General features: G+C 36.5%; 1 protein-coding gene across 2 annotated transcripts in view; it reads right to left on the reverse strand.

The window, feature by feature from the left end:
* Positions 1–18,110, reverse strand: part of NTN4 (netrin 4) — a 106,828-nt gene that overhangs the window by 10,606 nt on the left and 78,112 nt on the right. The window contains exons 6-7 of one of the 2 annotated variants that reach the window (XM_081310315.1): positions 8,289–8,502; positions 7,818–7,930 (exon numbers count right to left, since the gene is read on the reverse strand). In XM_081310315.1, coding sequence (XP_081166441.1) covers positions 7,818–7,930; positions 8,289–8,502 — 327 coding nt within the window. Of the gene's footprint in view, positions 1–7,817; positions 7,934–8,288; positions 8,503–18,110 lie in introns of both variants that reach the window. The other variant, XM_081310314.1, reaches the window with a different exon arrangement.

Consider the following 18,110-nt stretch of genomic DNA (forward strand, 5'->3'; position numbering starts at 1 on the left):
ACTATATTGTCCCTCTAAGTCCTATGTAATGTGGGTCTAACTAGAGAGGTGGCTATGGGTCACAAAAGGAAGAAGCATCAAGGATGCTGCAGAATTGGGGTTTGCAAATCTTGACAATGGGTTGGATGAGGGCCAGGGAAAAGGAAGAAAAAAAAAAAAAAGAACTTCAGGGCCTGGTAGTATAGTTTAGGGATAGAGCACTTGGCTAGAATGTGTACTGCCCAGGGTTCAATCCCCAGTACAAGGAAGAGGAAGGAGGCAAGGGTAAGAATTTCATTAAATGAAGCTTTCAGCCAAGGTAAAAGGGAATTGTAGTATCAACAGAACTGGAGAAATTAGAATTTCAAGGGACTCTAATTCAAAGGTTTATGTAACAGTTTCCTGACTTATTGAAAGAATGTGGAATAGCTCACAGAAGGGAGAAACAGAACTCAGAAAGATCAGGAATCAGAAAAGCACTGGAGATCCAGTCAGTATGGACTCCTGGGTATTCTCTTATAGCTTCATCACTGGCTTTATGAAGTCTAACCACTTTCAGCTTTGCCACTTTTAGGTCTAGACTTAAATTCCAGAGAGAGAACATCTGATTGGCTTCTCCAAGACAGACGTAGAAAGGGCTGCTTCCCATAGGAAAACTGTGTGGAGCTGCCCCCCCCCCATATAGCAGGAAACAAAGGAAAATGGATCTGGTCAGATAGAAGCAGCAGAGGTCTAGTACGAGGGGGAATATAATGAATTAGAGATTTGAAAGGTAGAAGTGAGAGGATGATTCTAGTGAAACCAGGTAGATTGAGTGACATGGAAAACATTAGCCTTTCCACTGTGGCTAAAGCTGCCAACAAAATCAGAGAATGAGTTTACAAGTGGAAAATCACGGTGGAATGAAATAGTGGAAAAGAGAAGTCAAAGGTGCTCAAATCAGCTGCTGTGATCTGTAAAATAATATTGCTTATAATCTCAACATAGTAGAGTTTTACTCATGCATAAGTTGTAGTAACCTAAGTGAAATAGCTCATGGCCTTCTATAAATCTACCAAAACAGGAAAGTATAGTAACTACCACACTATAAAAACCTAATGGAGGGCTGGGGGTGTAGCTCAGTGGTAGAGCACCTGTCTAGTGTGTATGAGGCTCTGGGTTCCATCTTCAGAACTGCATAAATAAAAAAATATATAAAATTATTTGGATTGGAACTCCAAATGGCATATTACTATTCCTCAATGCAATGCTCTCCTCTTTAGTCTTTCAGCCTTTTAGAATTATTTGAAGGTCTTTGTCTGCCTAACAATACTCCTTTTTCATATGCTTAGAGCTCAAACATTAAAATTTGTTGGTCAGGCTTCAGCCCAGATATATTTTCAGAATGTGAATCTGGAAGGAGAGAAAAACCTGTTTAGTTTCAAAATGTTCTAGTAACTAGGTTACTAGATGGAGTCTTGCAAAGTTGACCAGCCTGGCCTTGAATTTGTGATTCCCCCTACCTTAGCTTCCCGAGTTGGTGGGATTATAGGTATGTGCCACTGTACCCAGCACCAATACGATTTTTAAAAATTGAATTAACCTAATTACTAGAACATTTTGAAAAATGAGCATTATTTACAAGTCCATGGCACTATTTAAAACCAGTTTTGGTATTAGTAAGTGAAATTTTATATCTGGTGTTCTTTACCTCACGAGAAGTGGTAGAAATTAAGGGTATTAAGGGACTAAAGATGTCATGCAGTGGGAGAGCACTTGCCTAGCATATGCAGGCCTTGGGTTTTGTCCCCAGCACCACCAAAAAGAAACAAGAAAAAAGAAAGAGAAGAAAGAACTTAAGAAGTAAGGGTATTTTGTTGGAATAGTGCCTTATACTTCTAGTTGAAAGCTTTTTATGGAAACTTATGGTAGATTGTAGGCATGCATGCACCTAAATTTGAAGACAGACTTTTTAAATTAAGTTATTAAGAAAAAAGTGCCAGGATCACTATCCTATACCCAGTGGGAATGTTGTTGTTTAACAGGAAACTGAACAAAGTCTCCCTGCACCTGGGGCTCATATGGATGAATCCTACAGGCTCTCTGGGGACATCACAGACCTAACAGCTGTGGTGGACATGAGGGTCTGGAGTCATTCTGGTGCCAGCCACTTTATGTGCTAGAACATGTACTTAATTGCTCAAATGTAGGGATTTAAAAACAACAACAAAACTTTTTCTTGACGATCTCTAATCTATTTTCATTATATTATATAAACTCTCTGAAAACAAGGAAGGCAGCCCAGATCTGTTTCTGGGTTACTTCCAAGACTAGATTCATAATAATAAGCTCCCTAATAACAAGCATCATGGGCTCAGTGAATGTCTGATAGTCCTAAAGACCTGATTATTACAAATTTGACCTAGCAGGCCAAGTTGGAGAATTATAAAAAGTCACTGTATTAGAAAAGAGAATGAAAACTTGTAAAAGTGACTATTAAAGTTGTAAAATTCAGACTATGTAACATTAAGGCAAAAAAAAAAAAAAACTCATAGGAAAGATTTGTTTTCTTTTCCAGATGCTTAAAAGATAAATGTGGCAACTTCATATAATCTTATCTTTCTCACCTTCTTTTTTGTTACTAAATTAGATTAGAGATCATCAAATTAAAATGAAACGATTAGGAAAATTATCATAATATTAAGTTAGGTAAAAGAACCAGAAATGCAAATATTAGTGTTTCTCAAATTTGGGTGGTTTCTTCCTGATCTAAAATATAGATTAGAGGATGGATCAGAATAGAGATGTGGATATATGGATAAGTGACTATTCAAACCTTTCTGTATGTTTGAACATTTTCATAATAAAAAATTGGGGGGAAATTATTATAGACAATACAGTTTTGTAAGTTCATACTTGAATACATCCTCAACTCTAAACATACAGCAATGTTAGACAAAAGAGAAAACAGCCTGTGTCAAAAACCAGATGCCTATTGCTGAGGATTAGAAATGAATGAATGTGCCAATCGAGAGAGGCCTGATATCTTAGATCTTTCAGATCTGGTTTCAGAATCAGGCAGCTGTGATCAGGAGTTCAGATCCTGAGGGGTTAAGGGGACTAAGAAGGGACAACAGTGAGGATCACCTTTTAGAGACAGATTGGATAAGTTTCTCCTTGATAAAGGAAGGAGGGAGCTTGGGGAAAAAGCCACAACCAAAACCTAAAACCAAATGATGGTTGTTAATGAGCTGGGATTTTTGTTTTTAGCAAGCTGCAGATGTAGGTAAGCTGGCAGGGTTGGCTTCCAGGCATGGGGCCTTGGGCTGAGAAAGGCTTTGTGCTTGATGGAAAGCTCTGTGGTGGCACCTTGACATTCTTTGCCATTTTTGAACAAGAAGCTTTCCATTTTGTCTAGCACCGAGCCCTGCAAACTCGCTAGTTCTGGAAGTAACCCAGAAACAGATTCAGGTTGCCTTCCTTGTTTTGAAAGAGCTGATACAATATAATGAAATTAGATTAGAGATCATCAAGAAAAAGTTGTTTTGGGTGTTTTTATTTTTTAAATCCCTACATTTGATCAATGAAGTATAGGTTCTAGTAACTCAGTGGGTTAACAAGGAATTCTTAATGGGAATTATAGTAAATTTAGAACTGAATCATAATGAAAACACTGTCTATAAAATCTAGTAGGATTTAGCAAAAGAGAGCTTATTAGGAAATTTATAACCTTAAAAGAGCTTGTTAAAAAATTATTAAAATAAATAAGTTAATCATTGAACAAACAAAGCTAGAAAAGAAAACAATAAGATCAGAAATTAGTAAAATAAAGAAAAATTAAATAGAATCAGTCAACTTAACCAAAAGTTGTTCTTTGAAAAGCAAATTAAGATCAGTAATGTTATACAATCAACCACAAATATATGAAAAAAATGTTCAACATCTCTAGCAATTAGAGAAATGAAAATCAAAACTACTCTAAGATTTCATCTCACTCCAGTTAGAATGGCAGCTATCAAGAACACAAACAACAATAAGTGTTGGTGAGGATGTGGGGGAAAAGGCACACTCATACATTGCTGGTAGAACTGCAAATTGGTGTACCCAATATGGAAAGCATTATGGAGAATTCTTGGAAAACTGGGAATAGAACCACCATTTGACCTAGCTATCCCACTCCTTGGTCTATACCTAAAGGACTTAAAAACAGCATGCTACAGAGACACAGCCACATCAATGTTTATAGCATGACAATTCACAATAGCTAAACTGTGGAACCAACCTAGATACCCTTCAGTAGACAATGTGGTATATATACAAAATAGAATATCATTCAGCATTAAAAGAAAATAAAATCATGGTATTTGCAGGTAAATGGATGGAGTTGGAGAATATAATGCTAACTGAAGTTAGCAAATCCCCAAAAAACACATGCCAAATGTTTTTTCTGGTTCAAGGATGCTGATTCATAATGGGGTTGGGGTTGGGGTTGGAGGAGCAGGGAAGGATTAGATGAACTCTAGATAGGACAAAGCGAGGGAGGGGAAAGGATGGGGCATAAGGGTAGGAAAGAAGGTGGAATGAGATGGATATCAGTATCCTAAGTACATATATGAAGACATGAATAGTGTGACTCTACTTTGTGTACAATGTGAAAAATTGTGCTCTATATGTGTAATATGAATTGTAATGCATTCTGTAGTCATATATAACATAAAAATTTAAAAAAAGATCAGTAAAGTCAATTAAGACAATAAGAACAAAATACAGAAAGAAGGTTAAGGACTAAAAGGAAAACTAACAGCAAATTGAGTAGAAAGTTAAAAACTTATAAGTGCATACTATGTTTAACTTTATACCAATAAGTTTTTTTATTTTTTGTTTTTGTATAGGTGTTTCTCAGCCCTTTTTAGTTTTTGGGATGGAGTCTTGCAAAGTTGCTATCTGGCCTTGAATTTGTGATCCCTCTGCATTAATCTCCTGAGTCTCTGGAATTATAGGCATGTGCCTCTGTGTCCAGCATCAATAAGATTTTTAAAATTAAATAAAATTGATAATTTTATAGAAAACTTTAAGTATTAAAACCAACTCAATATTAAAATAATTAATAACCATTGAAGATAATCAATCAGTAATTAAATATTTTCTTCTACTCACAAACACCATGTCAAGATGGTTTTGTAAATAAGTTCTAACAAACATTCAAGCAGATAATTCTAGTCATGCACTGAAATAATGACGTCTCTGTCAATGAAGGATTGCATACACTCTGCTGGTCCCATAAAATTATACCACTAAGTCATAGCTATCTTAGTTTACGTAAGTACATTTTATGATGTTTGCACAACAATGCAATTTCTCACAATATATCCTTGTAATTAAGTGACACATGACTGTATTTCAATATAAATTATTGCAGATAATAGATAAAAATAATGGTAGAAGGATCTTCTAACTTATCCAGATGTATGATACCATAAGTTATAGGCCAACAATCAATTATAAACATAGAAAAATTATAAACAAATAAACAAACTAAAAAAACAAAAAATCCTTGCAGATTGAACTCTGCAATGTATGAATAAAAATATATCACGACCAAATGGCTTATCCTAAGACCGAAAGAATAGCTTGATATAGGAAAAAATCTTTTTTTTTAAAATTTGCATTTAACCTAATTTTATTCATGCTTGCCTTGGGATGGGGAATAGACTATTTGGTAAAAACAAAAACTGTCTTATCATATGCAACTTTTAAACTACAATAATGATGTATCTTAATTACTTCCATGCACACAAATCTAACATTACAGTATTTAAAAAAAATAAACAATTAAGACTTCTTAGGAACATTTTATAATAAAGTAATTCCTAATTTTTCTTTGTAGAGAGATCAAGCACCTCCAAAATACACATTCCTATAGGAAAAATCTTATTTTTAAACCTCACATTCGTAGATTATAAGAGAAAAACCATATGGTTTTCTCAAAAGATACAGAAAAGACAGCCAAATACAAAACTCACTAATAATAAAATTAGGAATAGAAGAGAAAGACTTTTTCTGATAAAGGCAGCATATAAAAAATCGCCATCAAATATGTTGGAGAAATTTTCAAAATGTTTGCATCAAATTTGGGAAAATATTATACTGGAGGCACTACCCAGTGCAATAAGGCAAAGGAAAAAATGAGGTGTATGAACTAAAAGTGAGACAACTGTCCATATTTACTAATGATATGATGGTCTACATTTAAACATCCAAGATAAAGTATAAACCATAAACCATTTGGATTAGTAAACAGGTTCATTAAGATTGTTGGATACAAGATCAAAATCCAAAAAATAAATGATATTCCTTTATATCATTAATAATAATTTAGGCTTCCAGCACCAACAATCCTTTGAAACCCTTCAATCTCTTGACCCAACCTCTTTTCAACCTCATATCCTTTCTTATCCAGCTTTTATTCCATGAGTAATCATTGCCCTCTGTTGCTTCATTCTTGCTTGGAAAAACCTCAACCCAGATTAAATCCAATTTTTTGCTTATGCCTGCATCCACAATGCTGAATATGACAAAGGAAAAGATCGTCTGTGCCAACTGGTGTTATCTCAAATGCCCTATCACAGGTCGAAACCCTATAAAGGGGTCTGGGGCTGTAGCTCAGTGGCAGAGTGCTTGCCTAGCATGTGTGAGGCACTGGGTTCGATCCTCAGCACCACATATAAATAAATAAAAATAAATAAAGGTTCATCCACAACTAAAAATAAAACACCCCTCCAAAGGTTTTGGCCTTACTCCAGGTAAAAGCCCAAATCCTTCCAGTTGCCTATATAATCTCCACTCTCTCTCTTTTACTATCTTCCTGGCATTCTCTGCTCCAGCCACACTGGCTTCCTGGTCCACATTTGAAACTGTGTTAAATGAGCAATTTGGTGCTAAATAAAATCACTTGATTTTCTATAAGAGAAGACTGAGACAGGATGAACACAGAAAGGAAGTATGGACATCATTATCCAAAGTACACGTATGAAGACACTATTTGGCTGTCAACCTACTTTATATACAAACAGAGATATGAAAAGTTGTGGTATATATATGTAATAAGAATTGTAATGCATTCCACTGTCATGTATTTAAAAAATAAAATCAATTAAAAAAAAAAGAAAAGAAATCCTACAACGGGGGGGGGGGAACTATGTCACAGCAAGCTCATGAAAAGAAGGAATGGAAAAATATCATAGGACAATTAAGTCAGAGGAAATAGTATAGATTTGACAAACTTAAAGAATCAGAATGGACAACAAAAATCATTTTTCATATTTAATTAACAGTAATTTTATTTATATTATTACTTGGCTTATATTTACCTTGTAAAATTACTTTTGTTTTATAGTTGTAAAAAGACTATAAATATAAGGATTTCACATGTAGCTTTTGCTTTGAACATATTAGACTAGTCTGTAAGAGTACTTTTTCCTTTAAATGGATCTGTACATTTCCAGATCTATTCAGTTATCTCTTAACTATGAAGAACATTAGGCTGTAGAGGGAAATACCCCAAAGTCTTCACAGTATGATAATGAGACCTAGGATGATTTTTTCCCATTTACTCTGATGTTTTACATTATCCACATTTTCTGTACTGACTAGATATGTTATCCTAACAGAAAATAAACAGGTTTGTTAAAATACCTCTCAGAAAAATTTCAGTTTCATACTATGGGAGTCACTGCTGTATTAAACCATAAAACTAAAGAGCTCTCTTCACAGGATCCAAAAGCTGTCCCTGGTTTGTTACATTCATGATTACTCAAGACCAGACCTGGAAATATGATATCAAGTTATATCTGTCTCACCTGAGTGTCGAAGTGCAGAAAATCCTTGCTCATCCTCCCACTCCCAGGTTGGCTCGCTCTTATTATACATGGAATGGAAGTCAGGAACTTCATGATACCAGTCTATGTCTGTGCTGCTTAATAAAACAGAGAACAATGAAGAACTTATAAAGCAATTTTTTAGAACTTGAGTGGAAATGAATCTATACATAGAGATTCCAACCTTATCATTGTCTTTCCATACTCTCACTTTCTAGGATGCAAAAGTGTTTAAAGAAACTATAGTGAAGAATAATTTATCTTGCAAAATGGACTAGATGATCTCTAGTCTTGCAAGAATAAATTACTTGGCTCTGCAATGTGACCAAAATTCTTTAAATATATGTGCAAATATATCTTTGCTAATGGCATCCAAGATTTTCCAGATCACTACCAGATCTTTGAAAGAATCTGAAATACACATAGATGAGAGCAAGTACCATGCACATTCACCTGCTGATGCAGTCCCCTGTGAGAGGGTCGCAGCTTCCCGCACAGTCACAAGGTCTGCAGCCGTAGGCTCCGAAGCCCCAGTATCCCACCATACATCTGTCACAGTGTGGCCCTGCCACCCCAGGCTTGCAAGGGCAGTCACCATTGCTGGGATCACAGAAGGTCACTGAGCTGAAAGGAAGGATAGCTGATCCAACTGGATGGCAGGAACACACTACAACAGAGAGGACACAGGGGACTGATGAGTGACCGACGATCATCTGTAGATTAAGCTCAGCAATTCCAAAATGGCTTCCCTTCACTATACCTCACCTTTCTGAGACTCCTCCTTTAGTCAGTTGGTGTATGCTCAGAGAATGAGAATTAATTAAATTATAGCTAAGCAAGATAAAATCAGAAAAGCATGTCAGCTGCAAAAAGAACATAATTTATTCTAAAACTGAAGTCATTAAATAAGAATGCTGTTTGGTTTCGGTGATGAGGATGAACCAGCAAAGGAGATAGAAGGAGCATTTCAAATCATATACAGAAGGAGTATATGATGTTTTAGAAGCCAAACGAAGTTAAGCCTCAACTGTGTCAAATGCTGATAGATCAAAGATGAGGAATGGGAATGGATTTTGTTGCATTTAGCAACATGAAGGCCATTGATATCTTTCATAGGAACCATTTCAGTATAACAGTGAGTCAGGAATATAATTAAAGAGGACTCAGAAGAGAATGGGAATGGAGGATTCTGAGCATGATAACTGATCTTTTGGCACAGAAATAAGGTGGTATCTAAAGCTGGGTAGGGATACAAACTCAAGTGGAAGAGTAGGATTTTTTTGTTTTGTTTTAAAATGGGAGAAATCACAGCATATGTGATGTTTGACCTTGATGGGAATGATCCAGTAGAAAGGGGAAAACTGATAACGAAAAGAGAGATGGGAGAATTGTTGGAGGGATGCTTGAGTAGAGAAGGAGGGACAGGATCTGAAGTAGAAGAGGTGCTGGTCTCAGGCAGGAGCACCATCAGTTCACAGACACAGGTGCAAGGCAGAGCACATAATCACAGGGGTGGCAGCTGGTGGGACTTTTCTTCTGATGGCTTGGTTTTGGGATAAAATGGGAAGCAAGGTCACCATCAGGTGAGAGATGATGGAAATATGAAGAGTGGGAGAGTGAGAGACTTAGGAAGTGAAGTATAATTAGTTGTCAGGCAGCAGGCAGTAAGGCCTTCAAGGTTAGTGGACATGAATTGACAGTGTCACCAGATAAATAGGTGAGTTGTCCAGACTCATATAGCAGAGAAAGTTTGGGTTTGGTGATGGAGGAAAGTTGGGTTTAACCTGGGTGGGGTTAAATCTAGCTCCTCAGAGTAAAATCTGTATTCAGACAATTCTGCTAATCCTTCTCCTCAACCCTCTCCTACTCCCAGAATTACCTTCTGCTCACAGATTGACAATCCACAGTATTTCTTTTCTGCTGGGATAGTAGAAATAATACACACACACACACACACACACACACACACACACACACACGTATATAAATAAAATATCTATCTCTGTGCTTATTGAGTTCATCACAAATTCATGTACCTTAACTTCAGGTGGGTCCCCTAAGTAATACTCATCAACTCTATTCAATTTTAACTAGTTTTGATTTTTTTTTAGTTGTACATGGACACAATGCCTTTATTTTATTTATTTTATTTTTATGTGGTGCTGAGGATTGAACCCAGTGCCTTCCTCACTTGTGAGAGGCAAGTGCTACACCACTGAGCCACAACTCCAGCCCCCAGAACCCCCATCGATTTTTTTTCTTTAATATTCCTCATAGTGACTAACACAGAACTTCCCTAGGCTCTTCCATTCACCCTTCCCACTTAGTCTGATGATTCTGGTGCATTAACAAGGTCCTCTAGATGATCTTTACTTTACCTTAAAAATTTCTTTATTTTCATCTTTTCACTCTTTCCTCCAAAGATCAAATGAGAAATGCTGGGAGGGATTTCAGCTAATGATGCTGCTGCCCACTAGTCTGTGATTTTGGTCAAAAAATTTAACTGTCCTGAAACTTGGTTTCTTTTTTTGGTTCCAGAGATTGAACCCAGAGGTACTTAACCATCAAACCATACCTTTAGCTCTTTAAAAAAATTATTATTTTTTTTTAAATTTTGAGACAGGGTCTCACCAAGTTGATGAGGCTGGCTTTGAAATTGAGATCCTCCTGTGTCAGCCTTCTGAGTCTCTTGAATTACATGTGTGCACCACTCTGCCTCATGAACATTGGTTTCTTTACTGTGATATTTATTTCTTATGGAGATTTCATGACGTTGAAGTTTTATTTTTTGGTACTAGGGATGAACTCAGGGACACTAGACCACTTAGCCACATCCCCAGTCCTATTTTGTATTTGTTTAGAGACACGATCTCACTTAGTTGTTTAGCACCTCACTTTTGCTGAGACTGGCTTTAAACTCAAAATCCTCCTGCCTCAGCCTCCAGAGCTGCTGAGATCACAGGCCTGTGCCACTATGCCCAGCTAGGTTGAAGTTATTTTAAATGAAACTGCATCAGCAAGGCATATAACACGGTGTCTGATATGGAATAGGTCAATTCTCTGTCATATCTTTGGAACTTCATTTACTAGTTATTTTGTAATTAAAATGTCAGCTTGTCTTCATTTCCCCACTATCCAACTGTATGACCTTTGGCAAATCACCTAGCCTCCCATCCCATTTCCTTGTCTGTAAAAATGGAAATAAAAATATGTCTATCTTCATAAAGCTGTAAGAAAGAAGAACAGGTATACACAGCTGGTAGTGTGGTGTCTGGCAAATAGAGTTTATCAATAGTAAATTAACTAATTAGTGCAAAAGAGATTCTTATAGAGGTATGGGATCTGTATTTGTGTGAGGTATGGTGCTAGCTCCCAAGGAACTCATGGTCTTGTGGGGAAAGCAGAAAACTATACTAGAACTTCCATATGCTGTGATGTTCTAAATAGAGGTACGCATAAGGTGCTGTGGGAGCACAGCCAAGCCATCAGAGGGAATCCTGAGGATACACAGAGCGGGGTGTTGGATAATGAGCCAGATCTAACAGATAAAAAGGAGTTTTGTCTGAGTTGAAAAGGTGGGGAAAGTAGGAAGCTGCTCATTCTGGCTTTACTCATTGTGCTTTCAAAAAAAAATCATAGTTAATTGTGATTAAGCACCATAAAATTTATCATCTTAGTCATTTTTAGGTATAGTTCACCCCATTGTGTTTCATGTTTCTGTGTGATGGTGAAACTCTCACTGACTCGTGGACCCTGGGTGCCCTTGGCCTTGCCTGCGATGCTTTTCTCATCTTGTCTATCCAGATCCTGACGTGCTTTCTTGTCCTGCTCCTCCAGTTATCCACTCTCTCCTCTATGCTGCCTCTGTTCTTTGTATATATTTCTAATTTTTGTGTATCAGAATCCATTATTTTTATTTGTTAATATACCTGTCATCCTTAGAACTGGGCTCTGAATCACTGACAGAGGGGTCTTTTTCTTTTTCTTCTCATATTTATTGGGAAAAAAACTAATCATAATAATATGCAAAATTAGATTCCTTGTGTTTTAAAGGTATAAGATGTATTTCTGTTACAGTTGGAAGTTTGGGAGGGAGAAAGGAATGGATGATGTCAGTATTTAGGGAAGAGATATAAGAATATACCGTTTGTGAAAAATGTAAGTGCTTATCACAAAACATACACTTCATAATGTTCTTTACATCAGGTGGATAAGATAATTTACCCAGAAAATTTGTTAACTCAAATATCCTGGTTTTCTCAAGGAGATCATGAAACAAAAAAAGGGCTTTGCGCAGATTCAACAGAAAACAAAGTTGACCAAGCACTGTGCTGATGTTGTCCCATTTAGCTAGCCAGTTGGTAGAATGCTGATTACATTAGACACTTTTCACTATGGAAGGATCAGATATATGCCACTGCAAGAGAATGTGGCCTCAATTTACAGTTTTTTTAATCTAAAAATATGTTTATACCATCAGCACTACCCATCTTAGATTTTCTGAATACTTTTATCATTGTTTTCTATATATAGAAATACAATATAATGTTACATTTGTCCCCAAAATTGATTTTCCAATTAAATTTGTAGATACTCAATTGAAATGAAAGGGGATCTTTATCTTCTTATTTTTGTTTTTGAGGTTTAGAACAGTGTCCAGTACATAGTAGATGCTCAAATAAGCATTTGTGGAATTGACCTGAAGCACATTCCAGGCCGTGGGAATCATGTGAAATAGCATGGGGAATGTGAGGAGCTTAGTGTAGCTGGAGTGTGCGTGAACAGAAAGCAGTGGAAGGGAGATGAGCCGAGTGGAAAGCGGTAGAATAGGTTGGACTGGGGTTGGGATTCCAGATTGTGGAAGGTCCTATGCCAAGAAGATGAATTTTGTCCTGTGGGCCTAATGAACCATGGGACATTTTAAAGCAGAATCATGATGTGATTAGGATTTAATTTTGACATACAATTTGGTAGCTTTGTATAGACTATACCAGTGGCAGGAAAGCCAGGGAAATGATAGCAAGGAAAGGAGGTGTGGAGGTGTGGGAATGGGAGAGAAGTTTGCATATGAAAAACTTTTTTTTTTTTTAAAGATATAAAGGATTTGGGGACTATCCAGATGAGGAAGAATAAATCGTTAAGGGACAAACAAGTTGAGGCAGATTTTAGAATTTCTAGTTTATAAAACTGAATGGATAATGACACTATTTATAAAGATCTGGAATTAGAGCTTGAGAAGGTTGAGATGGATCCACATTCAGAAGGGAGTGGTTTGGAAGGAAGGGAGAAAAGAAGGAGTTCAGGGTCAAACATACCAACTTTGAGATGCTTGAAGGATATGCTAATACACTATAATGGGCAACTAGACATGATCTGAGGCTTAGAAGAAAAGTTGGGAATCATTAAAATACTTTTGAGAGTTACCAGTCAATGGTAGTTGAAACAGGGAGGGTTAGATGAGACACTGCAGGGATAATGTATAGAATAAGAAGACAATCAAGAATAGGTTACTGGAGGACATCCACAGAGTGTACTTGGTTACATGAGTAAGAACTTCCGAAACAGATTGTTAGGCCCCAGGTAGAGAGGGAGGAAAAAATAAAGACAGCATTGTTATGGAAACAAAGGATTAGAAAGTTTCAAGTGGCTAGCAGTGTCCAACAATGTAGAATGCCTGAGTCACATACAATTGATAATAGGCCAGTAACACTGTCCATCACGAGGTCACTGGTGACTTTTCTGAGAACAGGAGCTGGAAACTTTTCGGCTTTTCCTATACTTATAGGCCCTGATGGCATGGTACTTTGTGTAGATCTCTCTTTCAACTTTTAACAAAGAGTCAGTAGAGCAGTGGTTCTCAAACCAGTAATACTGTGTGAAGTTTGCAAAAATTCTTTTCTGTGTGTAAACTTCCATCCCAACCCTCCATGTGCTCTCCTTGGTTGAGAACCACTATGACAGAGCATGAAATGTTGCTTTTTTTGGTGAAAGGTGTATATTATCTTTTGGGGAAGAATCTCATGTTCACTCATTTATTTACCCACTCAATTAAGAAATGCTAGTTGATAATAATAATTCTATGCTTATGAAGTATTTGTAGTTTACAAAATGCAATCACTGCTTCGCCAAACATTTCAGATGCTTCATACTATGGCCCTGTTTTACTTTTTCAGTCTGAGCCTTTCATAACTCTCTTGCATATGGTCCTTATCTAATTAAATTTCTAGACATACCCCAACTTTCCTGTTTCTTTATTCATTTTTGTAGGGAAATTTTACTTCCCCTATCCATCTGTTGAAATTCCATACATCTTTCCAGATCTATCTCAAATGTCATTCCTAAGAGTTGCCCCAGTTCAACCATTTGTGGGGTGAGAGTGCTCAATGTAGGAGCTCTGATGACATATTTCTTGTTAAACTTTTGAAATTGAAATATATCAATATTCAGAAGAGAGAAGTGAGGTGCAGCCCCCTTCTTTCCCCAGTGGGACAGGCTTACCATCTTTTAGAAGTCATTCTTTATTCTAACATAATTGAATCTAATATATCCTTTCTTTGAAGCCCTCCAGTGCCTTAAAAATAGCATTTCTTCTTTAATCTCTGATCACACTCTTTGCATTGCAGACACTAGGTGTTTTCTTTCTCTGTCAAGCCGGTCTATAAGCTCCCACCCACATTCAACTATGCCCTGCAGTGCTCCTTTTTCACCTGAGTCTCACCCTTTTATTTTACTGGGTTATATGAAGATTAACTGAGAGATAGTGTATGTCTATAGCACGCAATAAGAATTCCAAATGGTACATTATGGATGCTCAAAAAATGGCCATTAAATTGAATTAAAAAGCAATGATGAATACTCTTTTCAAAGAACAATGGAGGAAAACATAAAAGACACAGTTTGAAAGACTTAATAGTGTGTGAGTTTGTGTAAGGCAGCATTTAACCATTCACTCACCAAGCATTTAATGAGCAGTTACAATGTGATAAGTACTGAGCAATTATTTACTAGGGGTCATATTTAAATGACAGAATCTTGGCCCTTCAAATAGAGCCATAGTTTAGAAGGGTAATTCCACTATTTAAAAATTTTTACCTAATACATGGAAAGAAGTAAAGATTTTTGCTGGTACAACATTCTCAAGAGAAGGGCTTTATTTAAATTCATGCAGTTGGGGTTAATTGTTTCTAAATTAAATCCCCTAATATTTTTTCAGTTGTTTCATTTTGAGGACACTTTCTTTGATTTGTCTCTCATTTTTTAATTAAATAATTAGGAGGACTTATATAATATATGTTAAGTAAATATATAAAACTTCTAACTTCAAAACTGTAGAAATGACATTAAATGAAATTCCATGTAAAAGTATAATGCTTTCTTCATTTTGACATGACTAAAACAAAAGTTACTGTATCGCTCATTTAAGTTGATTTGGTTGACAGCAGATAGGGAGATTCAGCCAGATGAAGGATGCTGTAGGACCCCTTATCACAGCAATATATGATATTATACCACCATTACATTTTCATCTACTGGAAAATTTGAGCTTTTCTAGAAGTTGACCTCTCTGTATTACCCTGTATTTTAAAACACACATACTTTTCAGGAATGGCCAGAGGAAAATGTGATTCTATCACATGTACTTGTGGACTTCTGTCAATGGGACTTTTTTGCATAATTACCAGATAAAAATACCACTTGGAAACTATGCAGAACTAGCTCCAGGCAGAAGGCTCTGACACCTTTCAAGACATACTTTTCCAGACTGCACTCCAAGGCTTGCTTTGCATACCTAACTCCTGAATTTTGGAAATAGTCAATATCTGACACATATAATCTATATTTCTTATTTTTTTTTCAGAATGAAAATATATTTTCTTCTTGTTTGGGAGGAAAAAGGATCTCCTTAGGTTTGGGCTTAGTTCTGACTGTCCAGCACGTATTTCTTACTGAGTGTTGATTCTAGCATGTAACTTGAGCACTTATTTTTTTCATAACTAATGTCAAAGTTATGACCCAGAATGACACAAGTCCTTGAGTTCAGTTCTTTATCTTGTTAGACACGAACCCCAATAGCGAAGACTGAACAGCCACCTTATATTTTCATTCTGAATTTAATTATTTCTCCATTATATTTTTTAGTGTATATGGCTATGGAAGATTGTCTTTAAAAGCCAAAATGGTGCTTTCAGTGACAGCCAGATTTATTTAGGAGCTGTGTGACCTAAGTGGCAAATGATTCAACATTGGAGTCATTATGTTCCCCCAAATCACTTATTTACCTTGAGCTGCTCACATCACAACCATAGTGGCAAAGTGAAATTATTACAAATGCTATTTTAATTCCTAAATATTGTCACAAGTAGTCCTTTATTAATGTCAGTGACTTATTTTACATAGTACATTATTTACAAGGGTGTCCTATTGGAAGAAAATCTAAAGTGTCAATACAGAACTTTCAAAACAAAAGATAAAGGAAATGAATACAAAGATTTTAGAAGTTCCTGTCAATCAATGAATTTAGCTAATTGCAGAATGTGATGCACATTTGATCTACGGATATATGTTTGCAGCAATATACCTATTGTAAGAAGAAATGCCCTTCTATAGGGCAGTTACAGAAAAGAGAACAGGAAGCTGCTCTGGAGGATCTTCTAACAGCAAACATAACCGTTTTAATGAAAAATGGATGGACACATTTTCAAACAATCTTGTGTGTTTCTAGGCTCTAAAACTAATATTTGTTTCAACCATAAAGGCTGATAATAAATCCAGTGGTTTGGAAATTGCCCTTATGATACCTTAGGAAAACAGAAAATAAAACAGAGGCAATAAAATAAAGTTAGTAACAGCACAAGTTTGGGAGTTCGACTAGATGAGTTCAAATTCTGGTTCTGAGGCTTGTTCTTTATAAGGCTTTTTGAAATGAATTTCCTCATTCCCAATTTTCTCATTGATAAAGAATAACAATACCCATGTCACTAGGTTGTTTGAGAATTGAAAGAGACAGTGCATGTATTTAGCAATATATCAGGCATTTAGTGGCACCAAATGCTCAAAAAGGAACTGATAGAATCTGGATGAAACATTAGTTTTAAAATAGCCACCATCTATCCTTCTGTCCATCCATTCATCCATCTACTCATTCACTCATACCTTCACCAAAGAAAGAGCTTTTGAATGTTAAGTGTTTAAAAAAAATGAACTATGCTAGGACTGAAGATACCAAGAGTTATCTCTCTCGTGTGATGAAAAAAGAGATGTGCAAACAAACAATTAAAGGGCACCATGTATTAGAGCTAGATTAGTCCAGCATGCTTGAGAACAAAGAGGAAAGTGCACTAAAGGCCTCATTTGCAGATTAGGGCTGGTTTTTAAGGAAATTAATGATCTAACTGGCTTTCCAAAGAGTCTCTTTGCCTTGGATCTGGGAGGAATATGGTGGCAAATGGAAGCCTTTCTTTTCTGCTCATAAGTCCTTCAGAATTAAGTTCCTCTCCTCTTACATGTTCTTTTACTTTGCTTAAAAACAACAACAACAGCAGCAAACGATCTGCCATTACTCATTTTGCAGATCATTTAGAAAAAGTCAGGTGTGGTCTATAATCTTGCTGCTTCCAGGGAGCTACCCTGCAATGTAATGCAGAAGAAAAGTCATAGCTGGTTACCCACATGAATGTAACTATGTAAATACAAGTAGGAAATGACCAGGAACCATTATGGCTTGCTTTATTCCAATGAAATTGCTATAGTTTTGAGTGGTAGAGTCAAAGGACACCATTGCTGCCTTTGTTCTGCCTCCCCACTTTCACTAGAACTTTGGGAGTCTCTGTGCACACCTTTCACTTTAAGAGTGATGCAGGGTACCAAGCTTGTTATTAGAAACAATCAATTGAACTCAACATCTTACCTCTTTTTAATCACCAGTGCTCCTTAGTATTACCTGATGGCTCTAACTTTTGCTATTCTCTTAGTTAAAAACTACTCAGGAGCAAAATACTCTGAAAGTATTTGCTCCTGATTTAGCTTTTCTAAAAACAGAACTCAAAGTTCAAGGGCCTTAGCTGGGAAAGAAGTAGCTGTTCAAGACCTTTCACCACTAACCGGTGGCCACTCCCTCAGCAGCGCCTCCCAGGCTCCCAGCATTGTTTTCTTCTGAAAAGGCCAAGGCCCTTCAGAATTTCTAATGGGGAATTTTTAATAGCAAAGTCATTTCAAAAGCTGCCCAGCTGTCTGTTGACGTTCTTAGAAGGAATGGGACTTGAAGGGGATGGTTTT

This window comes from Spermophilus citellus (assembly GCF_964194105.1).
Source record: "Spermophilus citellus genome assembly, chromosome: 10".
In the NCBI taxonomy this organism is placed as follows: domain Eukaryota; kingdom Metazoa; phylum Chordata; class Mammalia; order Rodentia; family Sciuridae; genus Spermophilus; species Spermophilus citellus.